We start from the raw sequence: 19,402 nt of genomic DNA, 5'->3' as shown, positions 1-19,402 counted from the left end.
AAAAAAGAAACCCCACGGCTCCCCCCCCCCCCCCCCCCCCCCCACCAACTCTCTTTCTCTCCCTCCATCAGGGGCCCATTCATTACACGGTGACACTTTTACTGCCTCTACCTCTCCCATACCTCTCTACCTCTCTGGAGAGAACAGATAGAACAAGAAAGAGAGCGCGAACAGGGAAGAGACTGAGTGGAACCAGAAATAGAGTGCCGCCCCACCTCCAATCCCACACGCTCAACTCGAAAATACAGAAGGAACAGCTTGTTTGTTTATGAGTGCCATAGTCTCAGTCTTATCCCTTGGATGTACAAGGAACACCTTGTCCATCTTTCAATATCGTACCCCAATCCATGTGTGCAATTCTGGCATTGCACACGAATTGGTCTCTTTATACAGTGTGTGTGTGTGTGTGTGTGGGAGCAAACACAGATAGGTCACCTGCACCGAGAAGGGTACACCGTCTACATGTACATTACGCAACCCTGTTTGTGCAGGAGAGTATGTACTCTGAGCATTACACAACCGGTTCTTCAAATCACATGCTGGGTTGCACTTTTCTCGCATGTTGGGAACAGAACAAGCTTATATTTTGTACATATTTTGACACACTAAACCAGATCTGTATTGCATTTGTGTTGAAATGCCATCTGATTTTCTGGTGTGCTAGTTTTTTTATCCTCGTCTGCTGGTCCAGGTTATTGATTTCATTGGCCACACAAGCGTGAAAGGGCGGGACAGGACTCCTTTATGATTGGTTTCTTGATGTGTCAATTACTCTGTTGGAGCGAGTAATGAGTGTGACGGGCTGTTTGTTTATGGAGTTGTTCCGGGTCATGGTCAAAGCCTCGCTAAACACACAGGCGATAAAGGGTCCAGCTCATGTCACTCCTGGGAAACTCGCTCACCCCTGACGCACAAGGAGACTTTCTTTGTTTAAATCTCAAGAGAAGTGCTCTTCACTGGGCCTGGAATATAAAAGACTCTTCCTAATTTAGTTATCCCAATGTGCGCATTTGTTCACCAATAATAAATTACAATTTACAATAATAAATCTAAGTAGTGTATAAAACATTTTGTACTGTATGCTGAGCATGCATCATTTATTAGTAGTGATGTCTATGAACACATTTTTTAACCAGTTCTTTTTAATGATTTTATTGAATACATTCTCACTCACTCAAATCACTCAACTTTCAAGGTAGTAGCTGTGAGGTCAGTTTAACGGCATAACTCAATATTTGACGCAATCAATCTGTGATATTTAACTATATTTATTATTATTTGTAACTTTAAAAAAATCATGAATGGATTTATGAATTAATTAAAATGAGGAAAAGGTTAATAATTTTTTAGCTTAAAATCAATCATCTTAAACTGATCCAATAAATGAATCAAATTCAATAAATTAATTTCTCAGCACTATTTGTTAACTAGTTTCACGGCCTGGAAACTATTTAAAACTGATTTTTTGATTTTTTTTTCTGAGTAAGATGTCTGTTTTAATTGACTAAAATGAAGTGTTTTTTTGTTTAAAGGGGTGCTGCTAAAAAGCTAAAAATAACAATATTTTGTGTATTTGGTGTAATGAAATTTGTGTTTATGCAGTTTAAAGTAAAAAAAAAAAAACATTTTCACCATACTGTACATAATTGTTTCTCCTCTATGCCCCGCCTTTTTGAAACGTGTCAATTTTTACAAAGCTCATCGGTCTGAAAAGCGAGGTGTGCTGTGATTGGCCAGCAATGTATGGACGGATATCGGCCTCTTTTGGAAGACCAAACAAAGTAGTTTCGCTTTCACAATGACTTTCACAAGTTACACCGCCTTTCTTTGCGTGAACATTTGGGCGGCATTATGCAAATCTTCCCACATAGTGCGGTAGATATGTGGGGGCGTGTTAGAACGAGCCGTTTTAAGTAGGCGTGGTTAACTTAACTTTTGTAAAGAATATCTCTTTGGATTTGAGACTTTAGTCTTTGCAACTTTACAGATCTTCTTTATGCACCAAGAGCTTGTAACACTCCAAAGAGAAAGTAAAAATTGAAATTGCATCATATGACCCCTTTAATGAATACGTTATATCATATTTCAATTTTTAAACAAATCTCTTTTTCTCTTTCTTTACAGACAGTGTAACACTGGAATGCTTCTGGCTTAGGGTGACCCACGGCTCCAAGACTGCCACAAAGCACAACCTCTCCAAAATCCACCCCTGATGAAGACAAAGATGAGGAGGAGGAAGATGATGGAGGATTGAGAGAAATCAGAAACCCTTTATCAACCTGAGTGCCATTCCTCAGCCTTACCCACAATCCCCTTCTACTGACTCGACACTGATTTTACAGTCAGATGTCTCGCCAACAATGAAAAACAAATTAGGAAAGCCTTGAAATAGCCCTGCATGCTTGATGATGCAGTCCAGACAATAAAAGGAATTCAAAACGGAACTTCCACCAGATATTTCCAGACCACATGGACTCTTTCTGTCTCTCTGACGGCCCTCCGGTTCTCGTACCAGATGCTGTTTTATTGTACTTCACATTAGCCCAGCGTTTTATAAATGGTGGTTGGGAGGCTCTAGCCAGATGGGGTGAAGAAAGACAACAGCATTCAAATTCTTTCAGAACAGCGTCTTGTGTATATTGTGTACAGGATATGACTACAGGCTTATTCTTAGCAATGTGAAGACACCATGTTTGTACATAGTTCACAAATTGTACATTTCCTGCATTGTCTTTGTCGGTTACGCCGTTACAACATTTATTCAACATTTTTATCTGTACAGACGTAAAGGTTGACATTGATCTCAGAGTATTTGTATTCTGTACACATCCATTTAAACCATATAGACCCCCTCTAAAGACAACTCAAATGTTATTGCTTGTTAAGGAGACATTTATAGAGTGATCTAGACCTAGTTAAACCCTAATGCCGGATTGAGTGACTACGCCTTTGAGAACGAGAGAAACACAATTGAATTGCATCTCTCGCTGTCTCTCTGCATCTCTTTATCTGCTGTAGAAGTCCCAGCCCGTGTCGTTCTAGTTTCCGATTCCCAGATAACTTCCAAGCTTGATTGCCAACGTCCTTGTACAGTTTAGAATTGCATCTTCTCATCTTTTTGCCCCTTCAAACAATGATTATCTTATGCCTGATTCCTCTACGTAGCCGTGACGTTCATGTAGGTGACCCTGCGAGGATCACGGGGCCAGGAGGGGTCAGAGCACCTGAGGGGGGGTGGATCTCTCCTGGATGAGCCTCTCGCTGAGTTCCCAGAGGGTGAGGGCAGCCGTGGGGTCCTGGGCCTGCGGAGAGGGCTCCGATTCCCAGATAACTTCCAAGCTTGATTGCCAACGTCCTTGTACAGTTTAGAATTGCATCTTCTCATCTTTTTTGCCCCTTCAAACAATGATTATCTTATGCCTGATTCCTCTACGTAGCCGTGACGTTCATGTAGGTGACCCTGCGAGGATCACGGGGCCAGGAGGGGTCAGAGCACCTGAGGGGGGGTGGATCTCTCCTGGATGAGCCTCTCGCTGAGTTCCCAGAGGGTGAGGGCAGCCGTGGGGTCCTGGGCCTGCGGAGAGGGCAAGCAGCGGAAGCAGTTGTTGAAGTACATCCCTCCGATACCCTCCAGCTCTGGAGCCACAGTGCAGTAGACTGTAGTGGCCGCTCCCTGTTGCTGTGGAAACAAAAATGAAAATATCAGAATAAACTGAAGCAATGTGAGCAAAAATAAATACTGTTGTTCTTGTATGAAGCCTAAAGAACTGGGTGATGCTCTTCAAAGGGAATACCAAAGACACCTCTAACCATCTGAGACTTGCTTTTTTCCCCCTAAAACTGATCGTGAGATGGGGGGGGGAAGTGCTTCACAGACTGTCGAAAGACACCATGGGATAGACTGTGAACTTGTTCAAACGGAGTTCCTGTTGTACTTGTACATCGGTCAACAATCTGCATGCTGTCATATAGGTACCTGCCAAATAATAGTCTAGGAACCACTGAGATGAGCTGGTTTATGGTGGAAGTGTTCAATTCTGGCAAGTTCTATAAAAGCTTTTAAGGTGGACTCAAACCTCATGCTGTCTGAATGCTGTACGTTCTCTAGGGTTCAATGGTTCGCAGAAAAACCAATCAACAACAATAGCAATGACCTGCACTTGCCGTTATCTCCTCTATAAGTAGGAAAAAACAGGATATAATATCTCAGAAACTGGAACTGAGAAGCACTCAATTGGCAGGTTTATTGTATATCTCTTGTACGCCTGCCAAGAATCACAGACAATGATCAACACACACACAAAAACAGTATAGTTGTAGCTACTGTACATAACAGAAAGGAAGTGCTTTGGGGAAGTCTTGCAAAGACGACTGTGGGGCAGCCTGCCAAAACTGTCCATTCATCTCATGTCAAAGGGATTTCTGGATGTCACTGAGTCAATGGGGACTTTCTGTCATTGCTGGAGAAGGAATCTACACGTACACACACACAAATTTAAATCCTAAACAAGGGATCCAGCACAAAGATATCCAATGGAAGGGTACCCAAGTCAGAGACGTATACCCCAAATCCCAGTATCCTCTGTAACGCATGCATAAATGGTCAAGCCCCATGAAAATCTCTGAAGGGCCGTTAACACTGACAGCGATTTGCAGCAACAAAGCAACCGGAAGTCATTTGTTTTAATAAGAGTTGTCAATTTGACACGACAAGGCCGACAAAGACCATTGGCGAGTTCAAATTAGGTGACCACCAATGCAGATACACAGATACAAGTACTGCAGCTGCTATTACGACTTTGGCAAACACCAGCGACTTAATTGTTTTCAGTGTGAACCCCTTTTTAGACAGGAAGCAGTTACTAGAATTACTTTTTTTAAGATGTAAAGGTGAAGTCAAGGTATAATTTTGGCACCAAACTAGCCACTACAAGTGAAATTGCAGAAAACAGTCCTCCATTTTTCCATTGTTCGAAAAATATTTAGTCTTCAAGGTCACACCATTGGTTGAGTCAAAAGTTGAGATGTTGGCCCACTCAAACATTTGAGGGAAAAAAATCATCTGTCATAAAACTAGTTTTAAGATCATAGTGGTGTCCGTGTTCACCCACAGTTCAAAGGTCAGCCTAGCAATCCAAACCCCTCACATTACTGAAGTTCTCATGAACCGTCAAAACCACTCATTTGGGTCCGATACGCAACACGTACGCCCCCAGTCATGCCTCTTTTAGTGTTTATTTCGTTCATGCCCTCGGGTTTGATTGTTTACACAAAAACAAATGACTCTTCACGTCTTACAGATGCTCTGCACTTTTCCGCATGACCGATAAGCAGCTAATTGTCAGGGACGGTTAGTTATCCCGGGGTTTTAACTGTCTTGGGGAAAGAGCGATGAAGATTCAGAGGAAAAGAAAAACATGTCAGACAGAATTAGAGTTGACGTGCAGTTCAAATGTTTCCAGACTCGTCTTTTATGTCCCTCCTCTCACAGAAGAAACCGTCCTGCGCTACTTCACACGTGACTCCTGCAGGAAGTTAACTTCTGTGAGATGCACATGAAATAGATGGCTGCTTTATCTTCAAATAGTCCAGGAGCGGCTCAGATCTGAAAAAAAGTGCAGGGCAACGTTAAGGAGATCATCTGGCAGACGTTTATAGGGACGTGCACCGACAGCCAACTCTTTAAACGGACGCAAATACACACGCGTCGCAACAGTACAAAGACTTTGGCTCATTTAAGGAGCCAAATCAACAGCTGTAGCTCAAGCTGGCAAAGACTGTGACAGAACGCTTGTTAGATACACACGCACACACAAACTCGCAGGAAGAAAGCAAAGGCTGTAGTCAGAAATTCAGCGAGCGAACTTCACGCGCTCATCCCCATTTAACTCCAGTTTGTGTGTTTTTCTGTATCTGCGTGTGTCGGACCGAGCGTCTTTTGAAGTACACAGATGCTGCATGTTGCTTTGGTTAGCGCGGCAATAAACATGACATCAAAAGGATGGATCTTTCTGGAGTCTTACCTGCTTTTGCAGTGATAAGTTAATACATATTTGAAGCTGGGAATATGAAAGGCCGGAAAATGTCACTCAACCCCTCTAGCGAACCCAACGCAGTGAGTCAATATGCAAAGATGCACTTTTTGGATTCACTGCTCTTGTAATAACATTTAATGTTGCCATATGCACAAAAAGTGTTCAAAGCTGTGTGAAATTATTTCCCTGGTTATTAAGGTGAGGTTCTAATAGGAGAATATGTTAGACTTTGAGCAAATTGCCCACAATGCCTCTTAGCTTTCGATAAGCTCATTAGGAATAACAGATGTGCTCTGAAATCCAAACCCAGAATAAAGGTTTAGAAACCATATAAATGGCCTGTAAGTATTGATTTTCATAATGTCCCAATATTTTAAGCCTTTATGGTCACATACGTGTTTTAAGCATGTATGCTAATGCTATGCGCCACGTTTTTATTTTAGCAGGGGGAAAAAACAGCTTAAACCAGCCTGAGGTGGTTCAGCTCATCTTCAACACCTGACCAGGCTGGTGTTAATCTGGTTTAACTGGTTGGCCATCTGCTCTTCTGGCCTGACCAGCTGAGAAGTACCCAAAACCAGACAATCAGATTAGCCCGACCACTGACCAAACCATCTTGGTATCTAACAAACCACTTCAGGCTAGTTCAAGAAGTGTTTTTCAGCGGATTCTTACATGTTCCAAACCCAGAATAAAGGTTTAGAAACCATATAAATGGCCTGTAAGTATTGATTTTCATAATGTCCCAATATTTTACGCCTTTATGGTCACATACGTGTTTTAAGCATGTATGCTAATGCTATGCGCCACATTTTTATTTTAGCAGGGGGAAAAAAACTGCTTAAACCAGCCTGAGGTGGTTCAGCTCATCTTCAACACCTGACCAGGCTGCTGTTAATCTGGTTTAACTGGTTGGCCATCTGCTCTTCTGGCCTGACCAGCTGAGAAGTACCCAAAACCAGACAATCAGATTAGCCCGACCACTGACCAAACCATCTTGGTATCTAACAAACCACTTCAGGCTAGTTCAAGAAGTGTTTTTCAGCAGATTCTTACATGTTCTTCATATGTCCTTCTTGTCACCTCACTTTGATTAGAATACAGTGCCCACCAGCTCAAAGTTAACGCTAATACACTCCTCGCACATGCTCCATTGCAGCCGCCACTTGGTGCTGCTAATGCCTTCTGTAATGACGCACTGTGAAGACTAGCGTGACTGAGATTACCAGCGCTAATGAATGTGGAGTGTTGATTTCAGCGCTGGCTAGCGTGCTGCTGTCCCTAAGCCAAACAATGGGCTGAAATGAATCCGAACCCTCTTCCAAATGCATTTTAGCCCATTTCCAAAGCCTGCCTAGTCTTCCTAGATCACTTTGATTAGAATACAGTGCCCACCAGCTCAAAGTTAACGCTAATACACTCCTCACAAGCGCACATGCTCCATTGCAGCCGCCACTTGGTGCTGCTAATGCCTTCTGTAATGACGCACTGTGAAGACTAGCGTGACTGAGATTACCAGCGCTAATGGATGTGGAGTGTTGATTTCAGTGCTGGCTAGCGTGCTGCTGTCCCTAAGCCAAACAATGGGCTGAAATGAATCCGAACCCTCTTCCAAATGCATTTTAGCCCATTTCCAAAGCCTGCCTAGTCTTCCTAGATACAGGGAGAACACATGGTTAAATCCCAGCAGCCCCATATTAGAGCTGCATGGTTAAATCCCAGCAGCCCCATATTAGAGCTGCGCCAACTGAATGGGGCTAACGCGGAACTAGCAGTTAGCTTATGCGACTTTCTTACAGTAACCGCCATCTGAATTATAGCTTAACTCAGATACACTCGCCGTATAGTCGGCTCGATTGTTCAGTTGGGGTTTAGTACATGTGCTTTATTGGAACTTTGAACATTGAATACATTCCCATCAAGCTTTCTCAGATGCATCCTCACTAAATATAGATCTGCGATTGATCCATTGAGGCTCTAGACTGGAAAACCATTTCCTTTATCCGTTAGCAGCAGGACAATAATAGCGTTTCTAACCATGAGCCTCCTGCTTTGGTGTATTTAGCTGAGGGAGATGGTGAGATTGGATTGTCAGACTGAATAAGAGAACATGGATCTTATTGCCGTTATGCTGAACCTCCTGGCACTTGACCCTGATGACCCTTTTGGGCTGATAAGCTTTATGATAAAACGCATTAACATGCTGGACTAGGTACTGCTCGCATTTATCAAGAGCTCAGCCCAGAAAACAGAGATAGCGATAGAGCTACAGATCAGTTAAAGCGGTGGTTATCAACTGGTTTCGCTTCATGACCCAAGATTTATCATGGGACATTAAGTGACGTCCCAACACACGACTAGAACTGTCTGTCATACAAAAGTCTTTGATGTTGCATTGTTTTATTCATGGTTTCCCAATGATGAGGATGAGGTATGTTGTTATCTGCCTAATTTTGCTCGCTTTTACCAAGTGAACCACAAATTTGATTGGACAAACGGCCTTTGACGCCAACAATTTTGCCGCCAACATCGTTTTTCCTTTCTCTCCACAATTTGAACAAAAAATGGGTTGAGAGCCACCAGTTGAAGAATCATTGAGTTAAATACTGAAGTATTCAAACTTCTAAGAAAACACAAACTTCCAAATCCGTTTGATCATTTTTGCAGCAATACTAACAACCAAACCAAAGCAAATAAAACAAAGAGCAACACTTAAACGCTTCCTCTTTCAAATATAACAAAGGCCGAAAATGGACATAAGATAAAACTCTAAAGTCATGCAATAAGTCCATTTGTCACTTTTACGTGCGTAAATAACTAATGTCTTCCTGTATCAAATGCAATTTTCAATATGAAACCTCATGCACACAGATCCAAATAAGTCATTTTGTTTAGCAATAAATAATTGAGATGATAACACCATGTCCTAACAAGGTGGAATACGATAAAGCAACATGCTTGGTTTCTACTTGTGCAATTTTTCATGCTAGGTAGTCCCGCCCATCGTGAAATCTCATTGGTCTAAAATCCTGCTGCGCATAATTGTATATTTACCATCACATATGCTCATAGTGTCTGGTTAGCGTGCTTCTTTTTGATTAATACAGGTGTTTAATATTTCCAGAAAGGAAATGACCAACAATTTCACGCCTTCTATTTGTTAAACCCAGGAATAGCGTCCCCATCATGCACACCTGGTAAAATCTGACTGTATCTAGTGTATAAATTGTGATTTAATTCCTCTTTTACCATCAGTATTAAAGTCCTGTGCTGGCTGAGAGTTTATAGTTGGCAGACATAGTTTTTTCGCTGTTAACTAGTACCCCAGTTTTCCTGTAGTTCTGGTGTCGCTCTACAACGTGAACGGACGTGATCCTTTTTCCATGTAGTTTCTCCAACACGCTCACAATGTAGAGTATATAGAGCATCACGTTATAATCAGCAGAGAAAATCACTTGAAAATGCAAGTGATGACCTTACTGGGTAAGAGTTATATCCCTTTGTTTCTAGAAAGGTTGTGATGAATTTTCTGTCTTTGCTGCATGTAATAGGTTAAGAAAAATGGTGTAAATTTTCCCGTCATCGGTCTCATGTTGTCGTGAGAGATCTGTCCACCTCTGCTGTCGGTTCCTCTGTGTTGTACATACATCTGTAAATATTGAACAGCTATGCATGCTGACACTCTAGCAATTGTTTCAGGTACTTTTATAATCAAAAATGCATATGGCATGTGCTAAAAAAAAAAAATAAGTGAATTGAGAAAAAGTAACATAATAAAACGATTGGTCAAATAAACATGATCTCATAAACCGATGTGAAAAATAGTGATTTTTTTATTTTATTTGACTTTGTTTTTGGTATAAGCAATTATATCTTTGGCTGTCATTCCCAGTGTCTTTTCTTGTTATCCTTCAGACATTTTTGTAAGAGGGTTGAGGCAAACACGATATCAACATGATATTGGGGAGGGAGGATGATCAATGTTAATTGTCTGGATTTCGAACCATGGCCCTACATTTCAAAACCAAACTTCATATGCTCACAGAATAATGACGTGTATTTTATTGGTATTTTGTTCTGTTTGTGTTGGGCTATTACAAAGTGTATCCTGGCTTTCTGACTGTAACAACCAAACAAAAGGCAAATGTCTTTTATTTCAGCACTTTTTTGTACATAACATGTATCTTGCTATATTCTATTATATGGCCATGCAGTGATTGACTTCAGCGAATCCCAAGAGGATTGCGATTAGTTTTGCCTCAGCCCTATGCAACAACCTGTACATTTATAACCAAACCAGAGACTATTCTATGAAGGAGATCATGGATCCAATGGAGGAAAAGGGACTGTTTTTTAGGAATGTTTATTTTCAATTCATGACGACCATGATAGTTGGAGGTGTCTGATTTTTAATCTGTGCTAAAGATATTTTAAATTTAATAAATAATCATTGTAACAAGATGTTCAGTGGTTTGGTTCTTTGCCATGATGTGATTTTCAATTCGGATGGTTTAGCGATATTAGGGTAAATCGGAATATGTACGTCAACCTCGTCATTGTGCCACGTAATTATTTCCCATATTACCCACAGTTCAGCACTCTAAAACTGACAATAGACTTACAGCAATCACTTGGACATCTGCCAGTGATGAGTAATCACTGAAAAAATAAAGAAAACTGTCGGAGTTCTATTGAATTGCTGCAACCTATCTGGCACTTTCCATAAATAGTGTACTGATTAGTGTCCCGTTACTTTTTTGAAAACAAATAAAGGTTCAATTCCTCTGTTTTTTAGACCTGGTATAACTGTTTAGCTTTTTCAAACATATACCATGTCATGCAGGAAGTGACATTAATTGGACCTTTGGCAGGTAAATGTCTGATTATCACAATATTTTCATAAATTGTAGTGTTGACAGCATTCTTCAAGCTCAATCAATCAACCCTGCTACCATGTTATTGTAAGAAAAATATAAAATATATATATTTTTTTCTCTTTAATTTGTGGGTGAAATGTGTTCATCGGTTACAACAAACCAACATTTTGTCGCAAACTAACAAGCCCATATTTATCGCCCATATTATGTTTCCAACTATGTTACCCATTTTGGTATAAAGTGCATTTAAAGTATGTTGTGTATTTATGTATGCTTATAAGTAAGCTTTTCTTGTCTTTGTTAAGAATTCATTAATAATTAAATCATGCAAAATATTATTTTACTGTGTGTAGACATCCAAATTCTTATAATCCTATTATAAAACAAATAAAAACAAAACTAATCATATAATATATAGTTTGATCTCCAGAAGAGTAAACACCCCTTTCACTGAACTTTTGTTAAAATAATAATAATAATAATAATAATAATTTAAACCCTTATTTTGTGGTGTCCCCTAATAATTATATATAATTATTAATATAAAACAAAAAAATAATTAATTAAATGTAGCTACTTTTATCCGAAACATCTGTGACTTTTCTTATTCCTCTATTATGAATTTTATTTTTAAAAGTGGAGTGCAGACCATATTCATAGTCTTATATTTATCTTGTTTTTGACATCTAGTTCCTGGGAGTCACTTTTTGGCAAAAAATGACAGAGTTTCACAGATTTGTTTGTCCAGTAGGAACCTCCCCGATCCAAACCCCCAAAAGTCACATCTCTATCACAAAAGAGCATGAAAAACCAATCCCGACAACATTTACACAGTTCCTCTTTTTCTTTCACCTCTCTCTCCATCTGTTTTTCTGTCTTTCCCCTCGTTTTTGTTTACCTTAGCATTCAGTGGCGGTGCTCTCAGCGAGCTGACAGCTCATCTGAGCGTGCTCCGGCCAGCTGTGAGGGGGACACTGGGTAAAGAGTAAACAGCCGCCATGGCCATTCTTTCTGCCCAATGAACTGCCGGAGAGAGGATTTACACCACAAAACACATCACAAACTCTGAACACACACACACACACACACCTCCACGGCCTGAAAAACAGAGGAATAATGGTCCTTTCAGAGCGCAGGGGCTGGGATTGAACCATCTCCTCTCCCGAGGAGAACAGTGATAATGTACACAGTCATAGAGCAAACAGATGAAGCAGGCAGACAACAATATGGTGCATCTACACTGAAACTGTGAATAGCCTGAAAATGAACAGGAACGTACCTGGAGGTCAAGGCAAAATGGAGGTCAAGGCACAGGGGAAAAAAAAGTATAGATATAAACAAATATATAAATCAGAGCCAAACAAAGGCAAAAAGCGTCAAATTTTAAACGGAAATCACAGTCCTAACACGACACGTAATTCAAAATGATTTAGAATGTATCATGTGCGTATATAATGTATGAGTGTATAAGGTATGTCAGACTCAAACCTTCGTCTCCTATATCAGCGCAAGAGCTCAACAGATCTCTAGCACAAGCGCTAAGCTCCGCGTCACAGCTCATAACAGATCCCGATTTCAACCATTTTATGCTAAAAGGTGAACAACAAAAACACCTCAACTGGACAGAGACATTTCAGTCTCACCATTGTCCTCTAACCGACGAGAATCTTTCTCTTCACCTCCAGAAGGGAAGGATGGTAAAGGATGATCAATGTGCGTGCAGGCTTGATGATTACACTCTCGTATTCTTTTGTCAGAGCCATAAGGTAGCAGGACCTTGCCCCACCACATGCATTAAATCCTATTAAAATCGCCTTCATTACAGCGGAGGCCTGTGTGTAATGGAATGGGGAAAGGCGCCCTCCGTCTCCCCCGAGTCTCGTTCTACTGATGGTGGAGCCCATTCCCACAAACCCATTCTCACTCTCTCAAGGGTGAGTAATAACATTCATGTTGGCGAGGTGTGCAGAGAGAGCGACCCATGTAGATTTCCACAGCCTTAGGTCAACCAGCTAAACACCAGATTTGTCTTGCTATTTTATTATATTTCAGCTCTTTATTGCTTTAAAAAAAAATTAAAGCCTTCCCAAGACCAGGTGCTCAGAGAAAAAGACAACACAAAATAATTTATAAATATTGATTAGTTTTTGTATTTATTCATTTGTGCACCTTCAAGAGTTCTTCTACTTTTTTATTTATTTATTTACATGAAACACTTGTTTAACATGCAATTAAAATAAATAGGGACCACAGCTGTCAGGCAAGACTTTCAGTGAAAACAGCTTAAATTTCAGGCTTTTCTGCACACTAACTATGGTGCTTTTTCCTTTTTTGTGCCATCACAGGCCCTAGTCCCCATCCACTTGCATGGAAAAGAGCAGCGTGAACATTTTTCAAATCTTCTCCTTTTCTGTTTTACAGTAGAAAGTAAGCCATATGGCTTTGGAATGACATGAGGGTGTGTAAAGGATGAAATGTATTGTTATCCATTTAATAAATACCCCTGTTATTTGGGATTAAAAAGTACATGCTGTTCTGAAGTCTAATTTCTGCAAAACGATATCACGTTGCTTCTTGCAACACTTTCAAAGTGCATTTTCAGTTTTATCTGAAACAGATGAATGTGAATCTGGCAGCGGTTGGTGTATGCATCACTGCAGTTTGGAAATGAAATGTCTGGTGAGTGGTGGTAAAAGGTTAATGCTCACGTTTGAAAATAATGCAGCACTTACATGAAACCCTAACCTGATCCCAACCAATAATGTTAACAAAAGCAAGCGTGACATAAAAACACAGTTGCTGAAACATTCATGCCATTTTAGCCTGCTTCTCAGAGCTGTTGTTTAATCAGGAATAGTGTTTCACGGGACTCATTAAAAAAAAAAAAAGTCTGGTTATGTGATGCAAACATAAAAATGTATTAGTTTACAAATCATGCACTATGGTAAAAGTGTTTTGAGGTTATAATACAGAATTGTGCAAAGTACTGTGCGAAAATATTCAAAAATTTGCTCCTGTAATCATAATTTATGTGAAAAAAAGAAAGAAAATAAGCTGTTGGTGTTTTCCTATCACTAATCAAGCTTCTTTAAAAAAAAAAAAAAAAAGGCAAAACGTGTTCAAAACAAGTTAAACTCTATCGACACGCTGTCTAATTAATTTGGAGCATCAGGAAAGCTGATAAAAATTGCTTATAAATGTTATGTTATGCTATATTACCAAATTATAATATAGCATGGAATCACTTTTTTTTAAGAACTTTAAATATTTTCCTTTCTGTTTTTTTTGTTTTGTTTTTTTGTCCTCATTGATCTGAGCTTACACACTTCAATTTTTGAGTGAATTTTGCCCCCCAAAAAAATCTATAAATAATGCTTTCACTCTAAGGTGCATGAGCTCAGATCAATGATGCCTATGACCAATCAATTCCTAAATGAAATACACAACCTGTACTAAATGAAAGAAAACTAGTTGACAAAAAGAGTGATAATAGCAGAGACAAGAGCTTTACAAGCAATTTATAAAAGTCTGGTCATTTTTGACTGGGAAAAAACCAACTACCTTTAAAATACACAGCTACTTCTGAATATCCGCCAATGCAGAAAGATGATTTTTGCCCACATAATGGTGTAGTTATGACAACTACAATCAGGGGCAAACTAGACCACACTAACCAGACATACCTCAACCCTTTGGTGTGGACAGATAAATTACTCATCTCTAGATATGAGGGTCTTCACTTCAATTCTACATTTCAGGTCTGACAGTCTCTATATGACACCAGAGACGCCTCCTGACCGCTAAAAGCGAGGTAGACGCAGGAAAAAAGGGCGCTTAGCGCTCAGACAGAGTTCACAGCGGTGTAAGTAATGGCCAGTCACTGTGAAAGAGCCTCAGAATAAAGCGCCGGTGGTCATCCACTCAAAGCAAACACAAGAAAGCGAGAAAAGTGACATCGGACACAGAGCAAGTTGGGAAATAAACACAGCTGAAGTGGTAATCATTCAGCAGTCTATCCTGGCTCTCTAAGAGAACATCGCCCTGGTGTGGAGCACACTTTCTGATGAGAAAGCCGTCACACTCCAGCCTGCGATGAAGGGAGGGGGCCGGGCCGGGATGAATGAGCGTGGGGGTATTAGGACACGGCGCACCCAGGGGGAAAACGATTGGACTCGGAAGGACTTGTGCAGCCACTGTGAAACTATCTCGTTTTTATCTTTCGGAAGGACTTCCGAGGTGATCCGAAGAACGTAATTATTTTCAGCTAATAAAAGCAACATATGCTAAGACAATAAAAGTCCTTATTGGACATCTATTCATTAAAACGGGGGCTGTAAAAAGAGGGGAACTTTTGCATGCGGACGGGATTTAAAACGAATCGGGAAATCAGCTTAAAGCCGGGCGTTCGGCAGCGCTCTGAAATGAGCTGAATAAAACATAAGAGGGGTGTGGGTTTATTGGGCGTACTCGCCGCTCTCAAAGATCTTTGAAGGAGGAAGAAATTGGCAGCTATTTAACCCTGCTCATTCATTTCCACAGAAGGTAATGACTGCAGGTCACCGGAATAAAGAAAGTCGGGGGAAAAAGAGTCCGGTCTGGTTGTGACTGCAGGTCTTTGGGGTTTGATAAAGGAGCTTAAAAGTCTCTCATCCTCTGCACCTGTGTCCACTTCAAAAAACCCGCACTCATTCTCTCTCCTTCACTTAGACATCATTATATTCTTTCCAAAAGAATATGTTAAAGTATGGCTGAAGGCACGATTTGATGATATTTGATAGTGCGGTATCTGAAAGTGGCTTAATAATGGGCCGGTGACTGCGGCACACACAAATGTCCCCACATATTTCACCCCAAATCCAAGAAGAAAAACTACTGTAAGAAATTACAGTTTTATCTATATGCCTGCTATATTAGCGAGGAAAGTAGTGAGGAATGAATCAGTTCATTGTCATGGACCATTCAAAGATTATTTAGGTAAGGTCAGTATTTTATTATAAATACAATATTAATAGAGTGATGTATATATATATATATATATATATATATATATATATTAATAAAATAATCATTTTCAGCATCATTAATTCTAATTTGGTGATTTGCTTTACAAGAAAATTTTTATTATTTATTATTATTATTATAATCAATGTTTTAAACAAAAAAACACATTTTTTTTTAAAAGGGAAAATACTGTATATTGTGATATAGTAATACTAGTGCTGCTTAATATGTTGAAAAGAAAGGTCTAAAGAGCAGCATTTTTTAAAATAGAAATGTTTTGTAAAATTATAATTTTACTTTTGATCAATTTAATGAGCCCTTGCTGAAAAGTTTTGTTTTCACGATAACATGAGAAATTTGCCGCATACATGCAACTCAAAACAAGTACACACTGGCTGCGTTCAGCTTAGCATACTACCACACTACTCTTATGGCGCTTTTCCACTGCGTGGTACGGCACGGCACGGCACGGTTCGGCTTGCGTTTCCACTGCAGTTTAGTTTAGGATTATTCACATGTCGTTATAGTTGCGCCGCCTCTACTACCACGACTCCTAAAATAAACTTTTTCATTCCGTGTCGCCCCATCAAGCTCTCGCTGGATCCGTTCCTCTGCTATCAACGAGAGGAACGTCTGTACTTCCTCAACAGACAACAAAACTTTTTGGTTGTTAAAAAAAGGTGCGCTTGTTCAAAACAGTTGCGTTCGATCCTTCGCTGGCTGTGCTGATTTAAATCTAGCGGTTCTTTTGTGTTTGTGTCGCAAGTTCAGTGACGCAGGTAGTGACGATTCTCTCCGGCCTATCCGTGGTTAGCAGAGTTTACACGTCACGTTTTGGTAACGGTACGGTTCACTTGGAACCCCAACCGAAGTGGTACTAAAATAAGTACCAGGTACCAGGCACTGTACCCCCCAAAAGTGAACCGTACCGAGCCGTACCATGCAGTGGAAAAGCGCCATTAGTGTACACTGCAGCATATACTATTACACTATACGTACTTCATTTGCCAAAATACAGTATACAACACAGCACACTTTGTGAGTTACCATGCATGTTTATTGAACTGCTTTTCTTGGCTGATTATTTACTCAGACAGCCAAGAGTCTTGAATTTAATTAATATAACCACATTTAGCTCTATTATAACAGATCACTGTTAAAGGGTTAGTTCACCCCAAAATGAAAATTAGGCTGCGTTTTACTCACCCCCGATGCATCCTAGGTGTATATGACTTTCTTCTTTCAGACGAATCCAGTCGGATTCGGATAAAAAAAGTGTCTCACACGGCTCCGGGGGGTGAACAAAGACCCCCCTCAGCCGTGTGAGACACTTTCTTTTATGGAAAGGTGCTTTTTATTTCACGTCTTTTGGACTGAAGCACTGCAACACCCGCTGACTGCAATGATAGAGCTTGAAAGGTCAAAGACAATTTTTTATATAACTCCGACTGAATTCATCTGAAAGAAGAAAGTCATATACACCTAGGATGCATCGGGGGTGAGTAAAGCCCAATTTATACTTCTGCGTTGGACCTACGCCGTAGCTTACGCATAGACGCACACACATATGCCGTAGCCTGACGTGCACCTCTCCAAAAATCTAACAGTGTCTCCTTTTTGTAGTTTTAAATAATGATTCTCCGACGAGCCGCTTCTTCTTCGGCTTTTGCCGTGGTACTGCGGGTTACACCAGCAACATGCCCGTGGACACTGCTGACTAGCGGTCTGCATGTGTACTGCATGTTGACGCGGATAGCGACGTAGAAGTATAAATGAAAACTGACGCATAGCCTACGGCGTAATGGCTACAGCGTAGGTCCGACGCAGAAGTATACATCAGTCTTAAAACGCAGCCTAATTTTCATTTTGGGGTGAACTAACCCTTTAAGAGGATTAAAGGTCACACTTTATTTTAAGGTCCAGTTCTCACTTTTAACAAACCATTAACTATGACTTTTGCCTCTATACACTTCTAATTTACTGCTTACTAATAGTTAATAAGGTAGTTGTTAAGTTTAGGTATTGGGTAGGATTAGGGATGTAGAATATGATCATGCAGAATATGTGCACTAATAAACAGCCAATATGTTAATAATAGGCATGCTAATAAGCAACTAGTTAATAGTGAGAACCGGTCCCAATACTAAAGTGCTCATAATGTCACTGTGACAACAATGTAGTTCTGTAGTGTTTGTTAAGTATATCTCTGCATAATGCATGGTTTCCATGCTATTTTAAGCAGTCGGTAGCAGTGTGGAGTGTATAGTGCGCAGTAAGCAGCATGCTAGTGCTCCATCCTGCACACTGTAAGGCCCAGCGCTGGAGTTAGTGTGTGATCAGTGCACCTGATTGCTGTGTAATTGAGGTGTTGGGACGCTAGCGAGCAGCTCAGAGGCCCAGTCTAGCTAAGCTCAGCTCAGCTCAGCTAAGTCAAGCCCAGCAGAACACAGGTGGATTAATAAGGCCAAAGACAGGTGCTCTCTCCTCCAGAGCGCACACCTCTCTAATTGGTCTCATAAGACCCCCTGTGCTCAGAGACTGTGCTGCTGTCCTGAAGAATTCCTTCACACACACACACACACACACAGGTGTTAGAGAGACGACTAACACTCACAGTCTCTCATTAGCAGGGTTGAGCAGTGTCTACCTTAATAAAGTCATTATCACACCTGTGACTCCAAGCTGAGAGACAGACAACCTGAAAAACACACACACACACACACACACACACACACACACACACGCACACATCTGAACAAAAAGACTCAGAATAGACCTTCAAATGAAACTGTTATTGTAACGCATTTGAAACACATTGACTCATATAATGCACAAGTCTGACATAATGCAACAATTTGCAAACAGTTCTGCTTTTGTTACAATATGTACACTACATATTATATTTTATTTTTTATTTATATTTATTTTTATTAATATTACTGAGATATATATAAAAAAATTCCAAAAACACACACACATACATAAATATATACAGTAAATAAATTAATTAATTCAACAATGGTCTTACAAATTATGTATACAGATGTTTCGTGAATGAGGCCATTTTTTATATAAATTAAGATATTTTTAGGAAAATGTGTTTTCATTTTGTTTTTTCTTTTGTGTTTCCTTGGCACTTTTTGTGATAGAAATAGTGAAAGGAAAGAGAGGATATGTAATCAGGTCACAATTGAACCCACATTTCCTATATAAGCACAATATCTGGTGCATGTGCAGCAACCACTGGCCCACAGTTCTGACAAAATTATTTAACTAAAGATTAAACTGTTTTCTGTGTAAAAAAAAAAAAGGGGGAACATTCACCCAGCACATTTTTAAGAGATTATCAATCTATTTTAAGAGTTGTGTTGTCAAAACTAACTAAATAAATAAATAAGTAAAGCAAAGCAAAGCAAAGCAAAGCAAAACAAAGCAAAGCAAAGCAAAAAAAAAAAACAAAAAAAACAAAGCAAAACAAAACAAAGCAAA

The 19,402-nt window shown here is 40.0% G+C and overlaps 1 protein-coding gene across 3 annotated transcripts in view; it reads right to left on the bottom strand.

Annotated features, from left to right (window-relative positions):
- Positions 1 to 2,125: 2,125 nt before the first annotated feature.
- Positions 2,126 to 19,402, bottom strand: part of wwox (WW domain containing oxidoreductase) — a 261,346-nt gene continuing 244,069 nt past the window's right edge. Inside the window, exons 9-10 of one of the 3 annotated variants that reach the window (XM_016242894.1) lie at positions 3,569 to 3,679; positions 2,126 to 3,296 (exon numbers count right to left, since the gene is read on the bottom strand). In XM_016242894.1, coding sequence (XP_016098380.1) covers positions 3,216 to 3,296; positions 3,569 to 3,679 — 192 coding nt within the window. In that variant the 3' untranslated portion in view covers positions 2,126 to 3,215. Of the gene's footprint in view, positions 3,303 to 3,331; positions 3,680 to 19,402 lie in introns of those variants that run through there. The other 2 variants (XM_016242893.1, XM_016242895.1) reach the window with 2 other exon arrangements.

Source organism: Sinocyclocheilus grahami, unplaced genomic scaffold (assembly GCF_001515645.1).
Source record: "Sinocyclocheilus grahami isolate Dianchi unplaced genomic scaffold, SAMN03320097.WGS_v1.1 scaffold675.1, whole genome shotgun sequence".
In the NCBI taxonomy this organism is placed as follows: Eukaryota; Metazoa; Chordata; class Actinopteri; order Cypriniformes; family Cyprinidae; genus Sinocyclocheilus; species Sinocyclocheilus grahami.
Note: the sequence above shows the minus strand (reverse complement) of the source record. Positions and strands in the feature narration are given on the sequence as shown.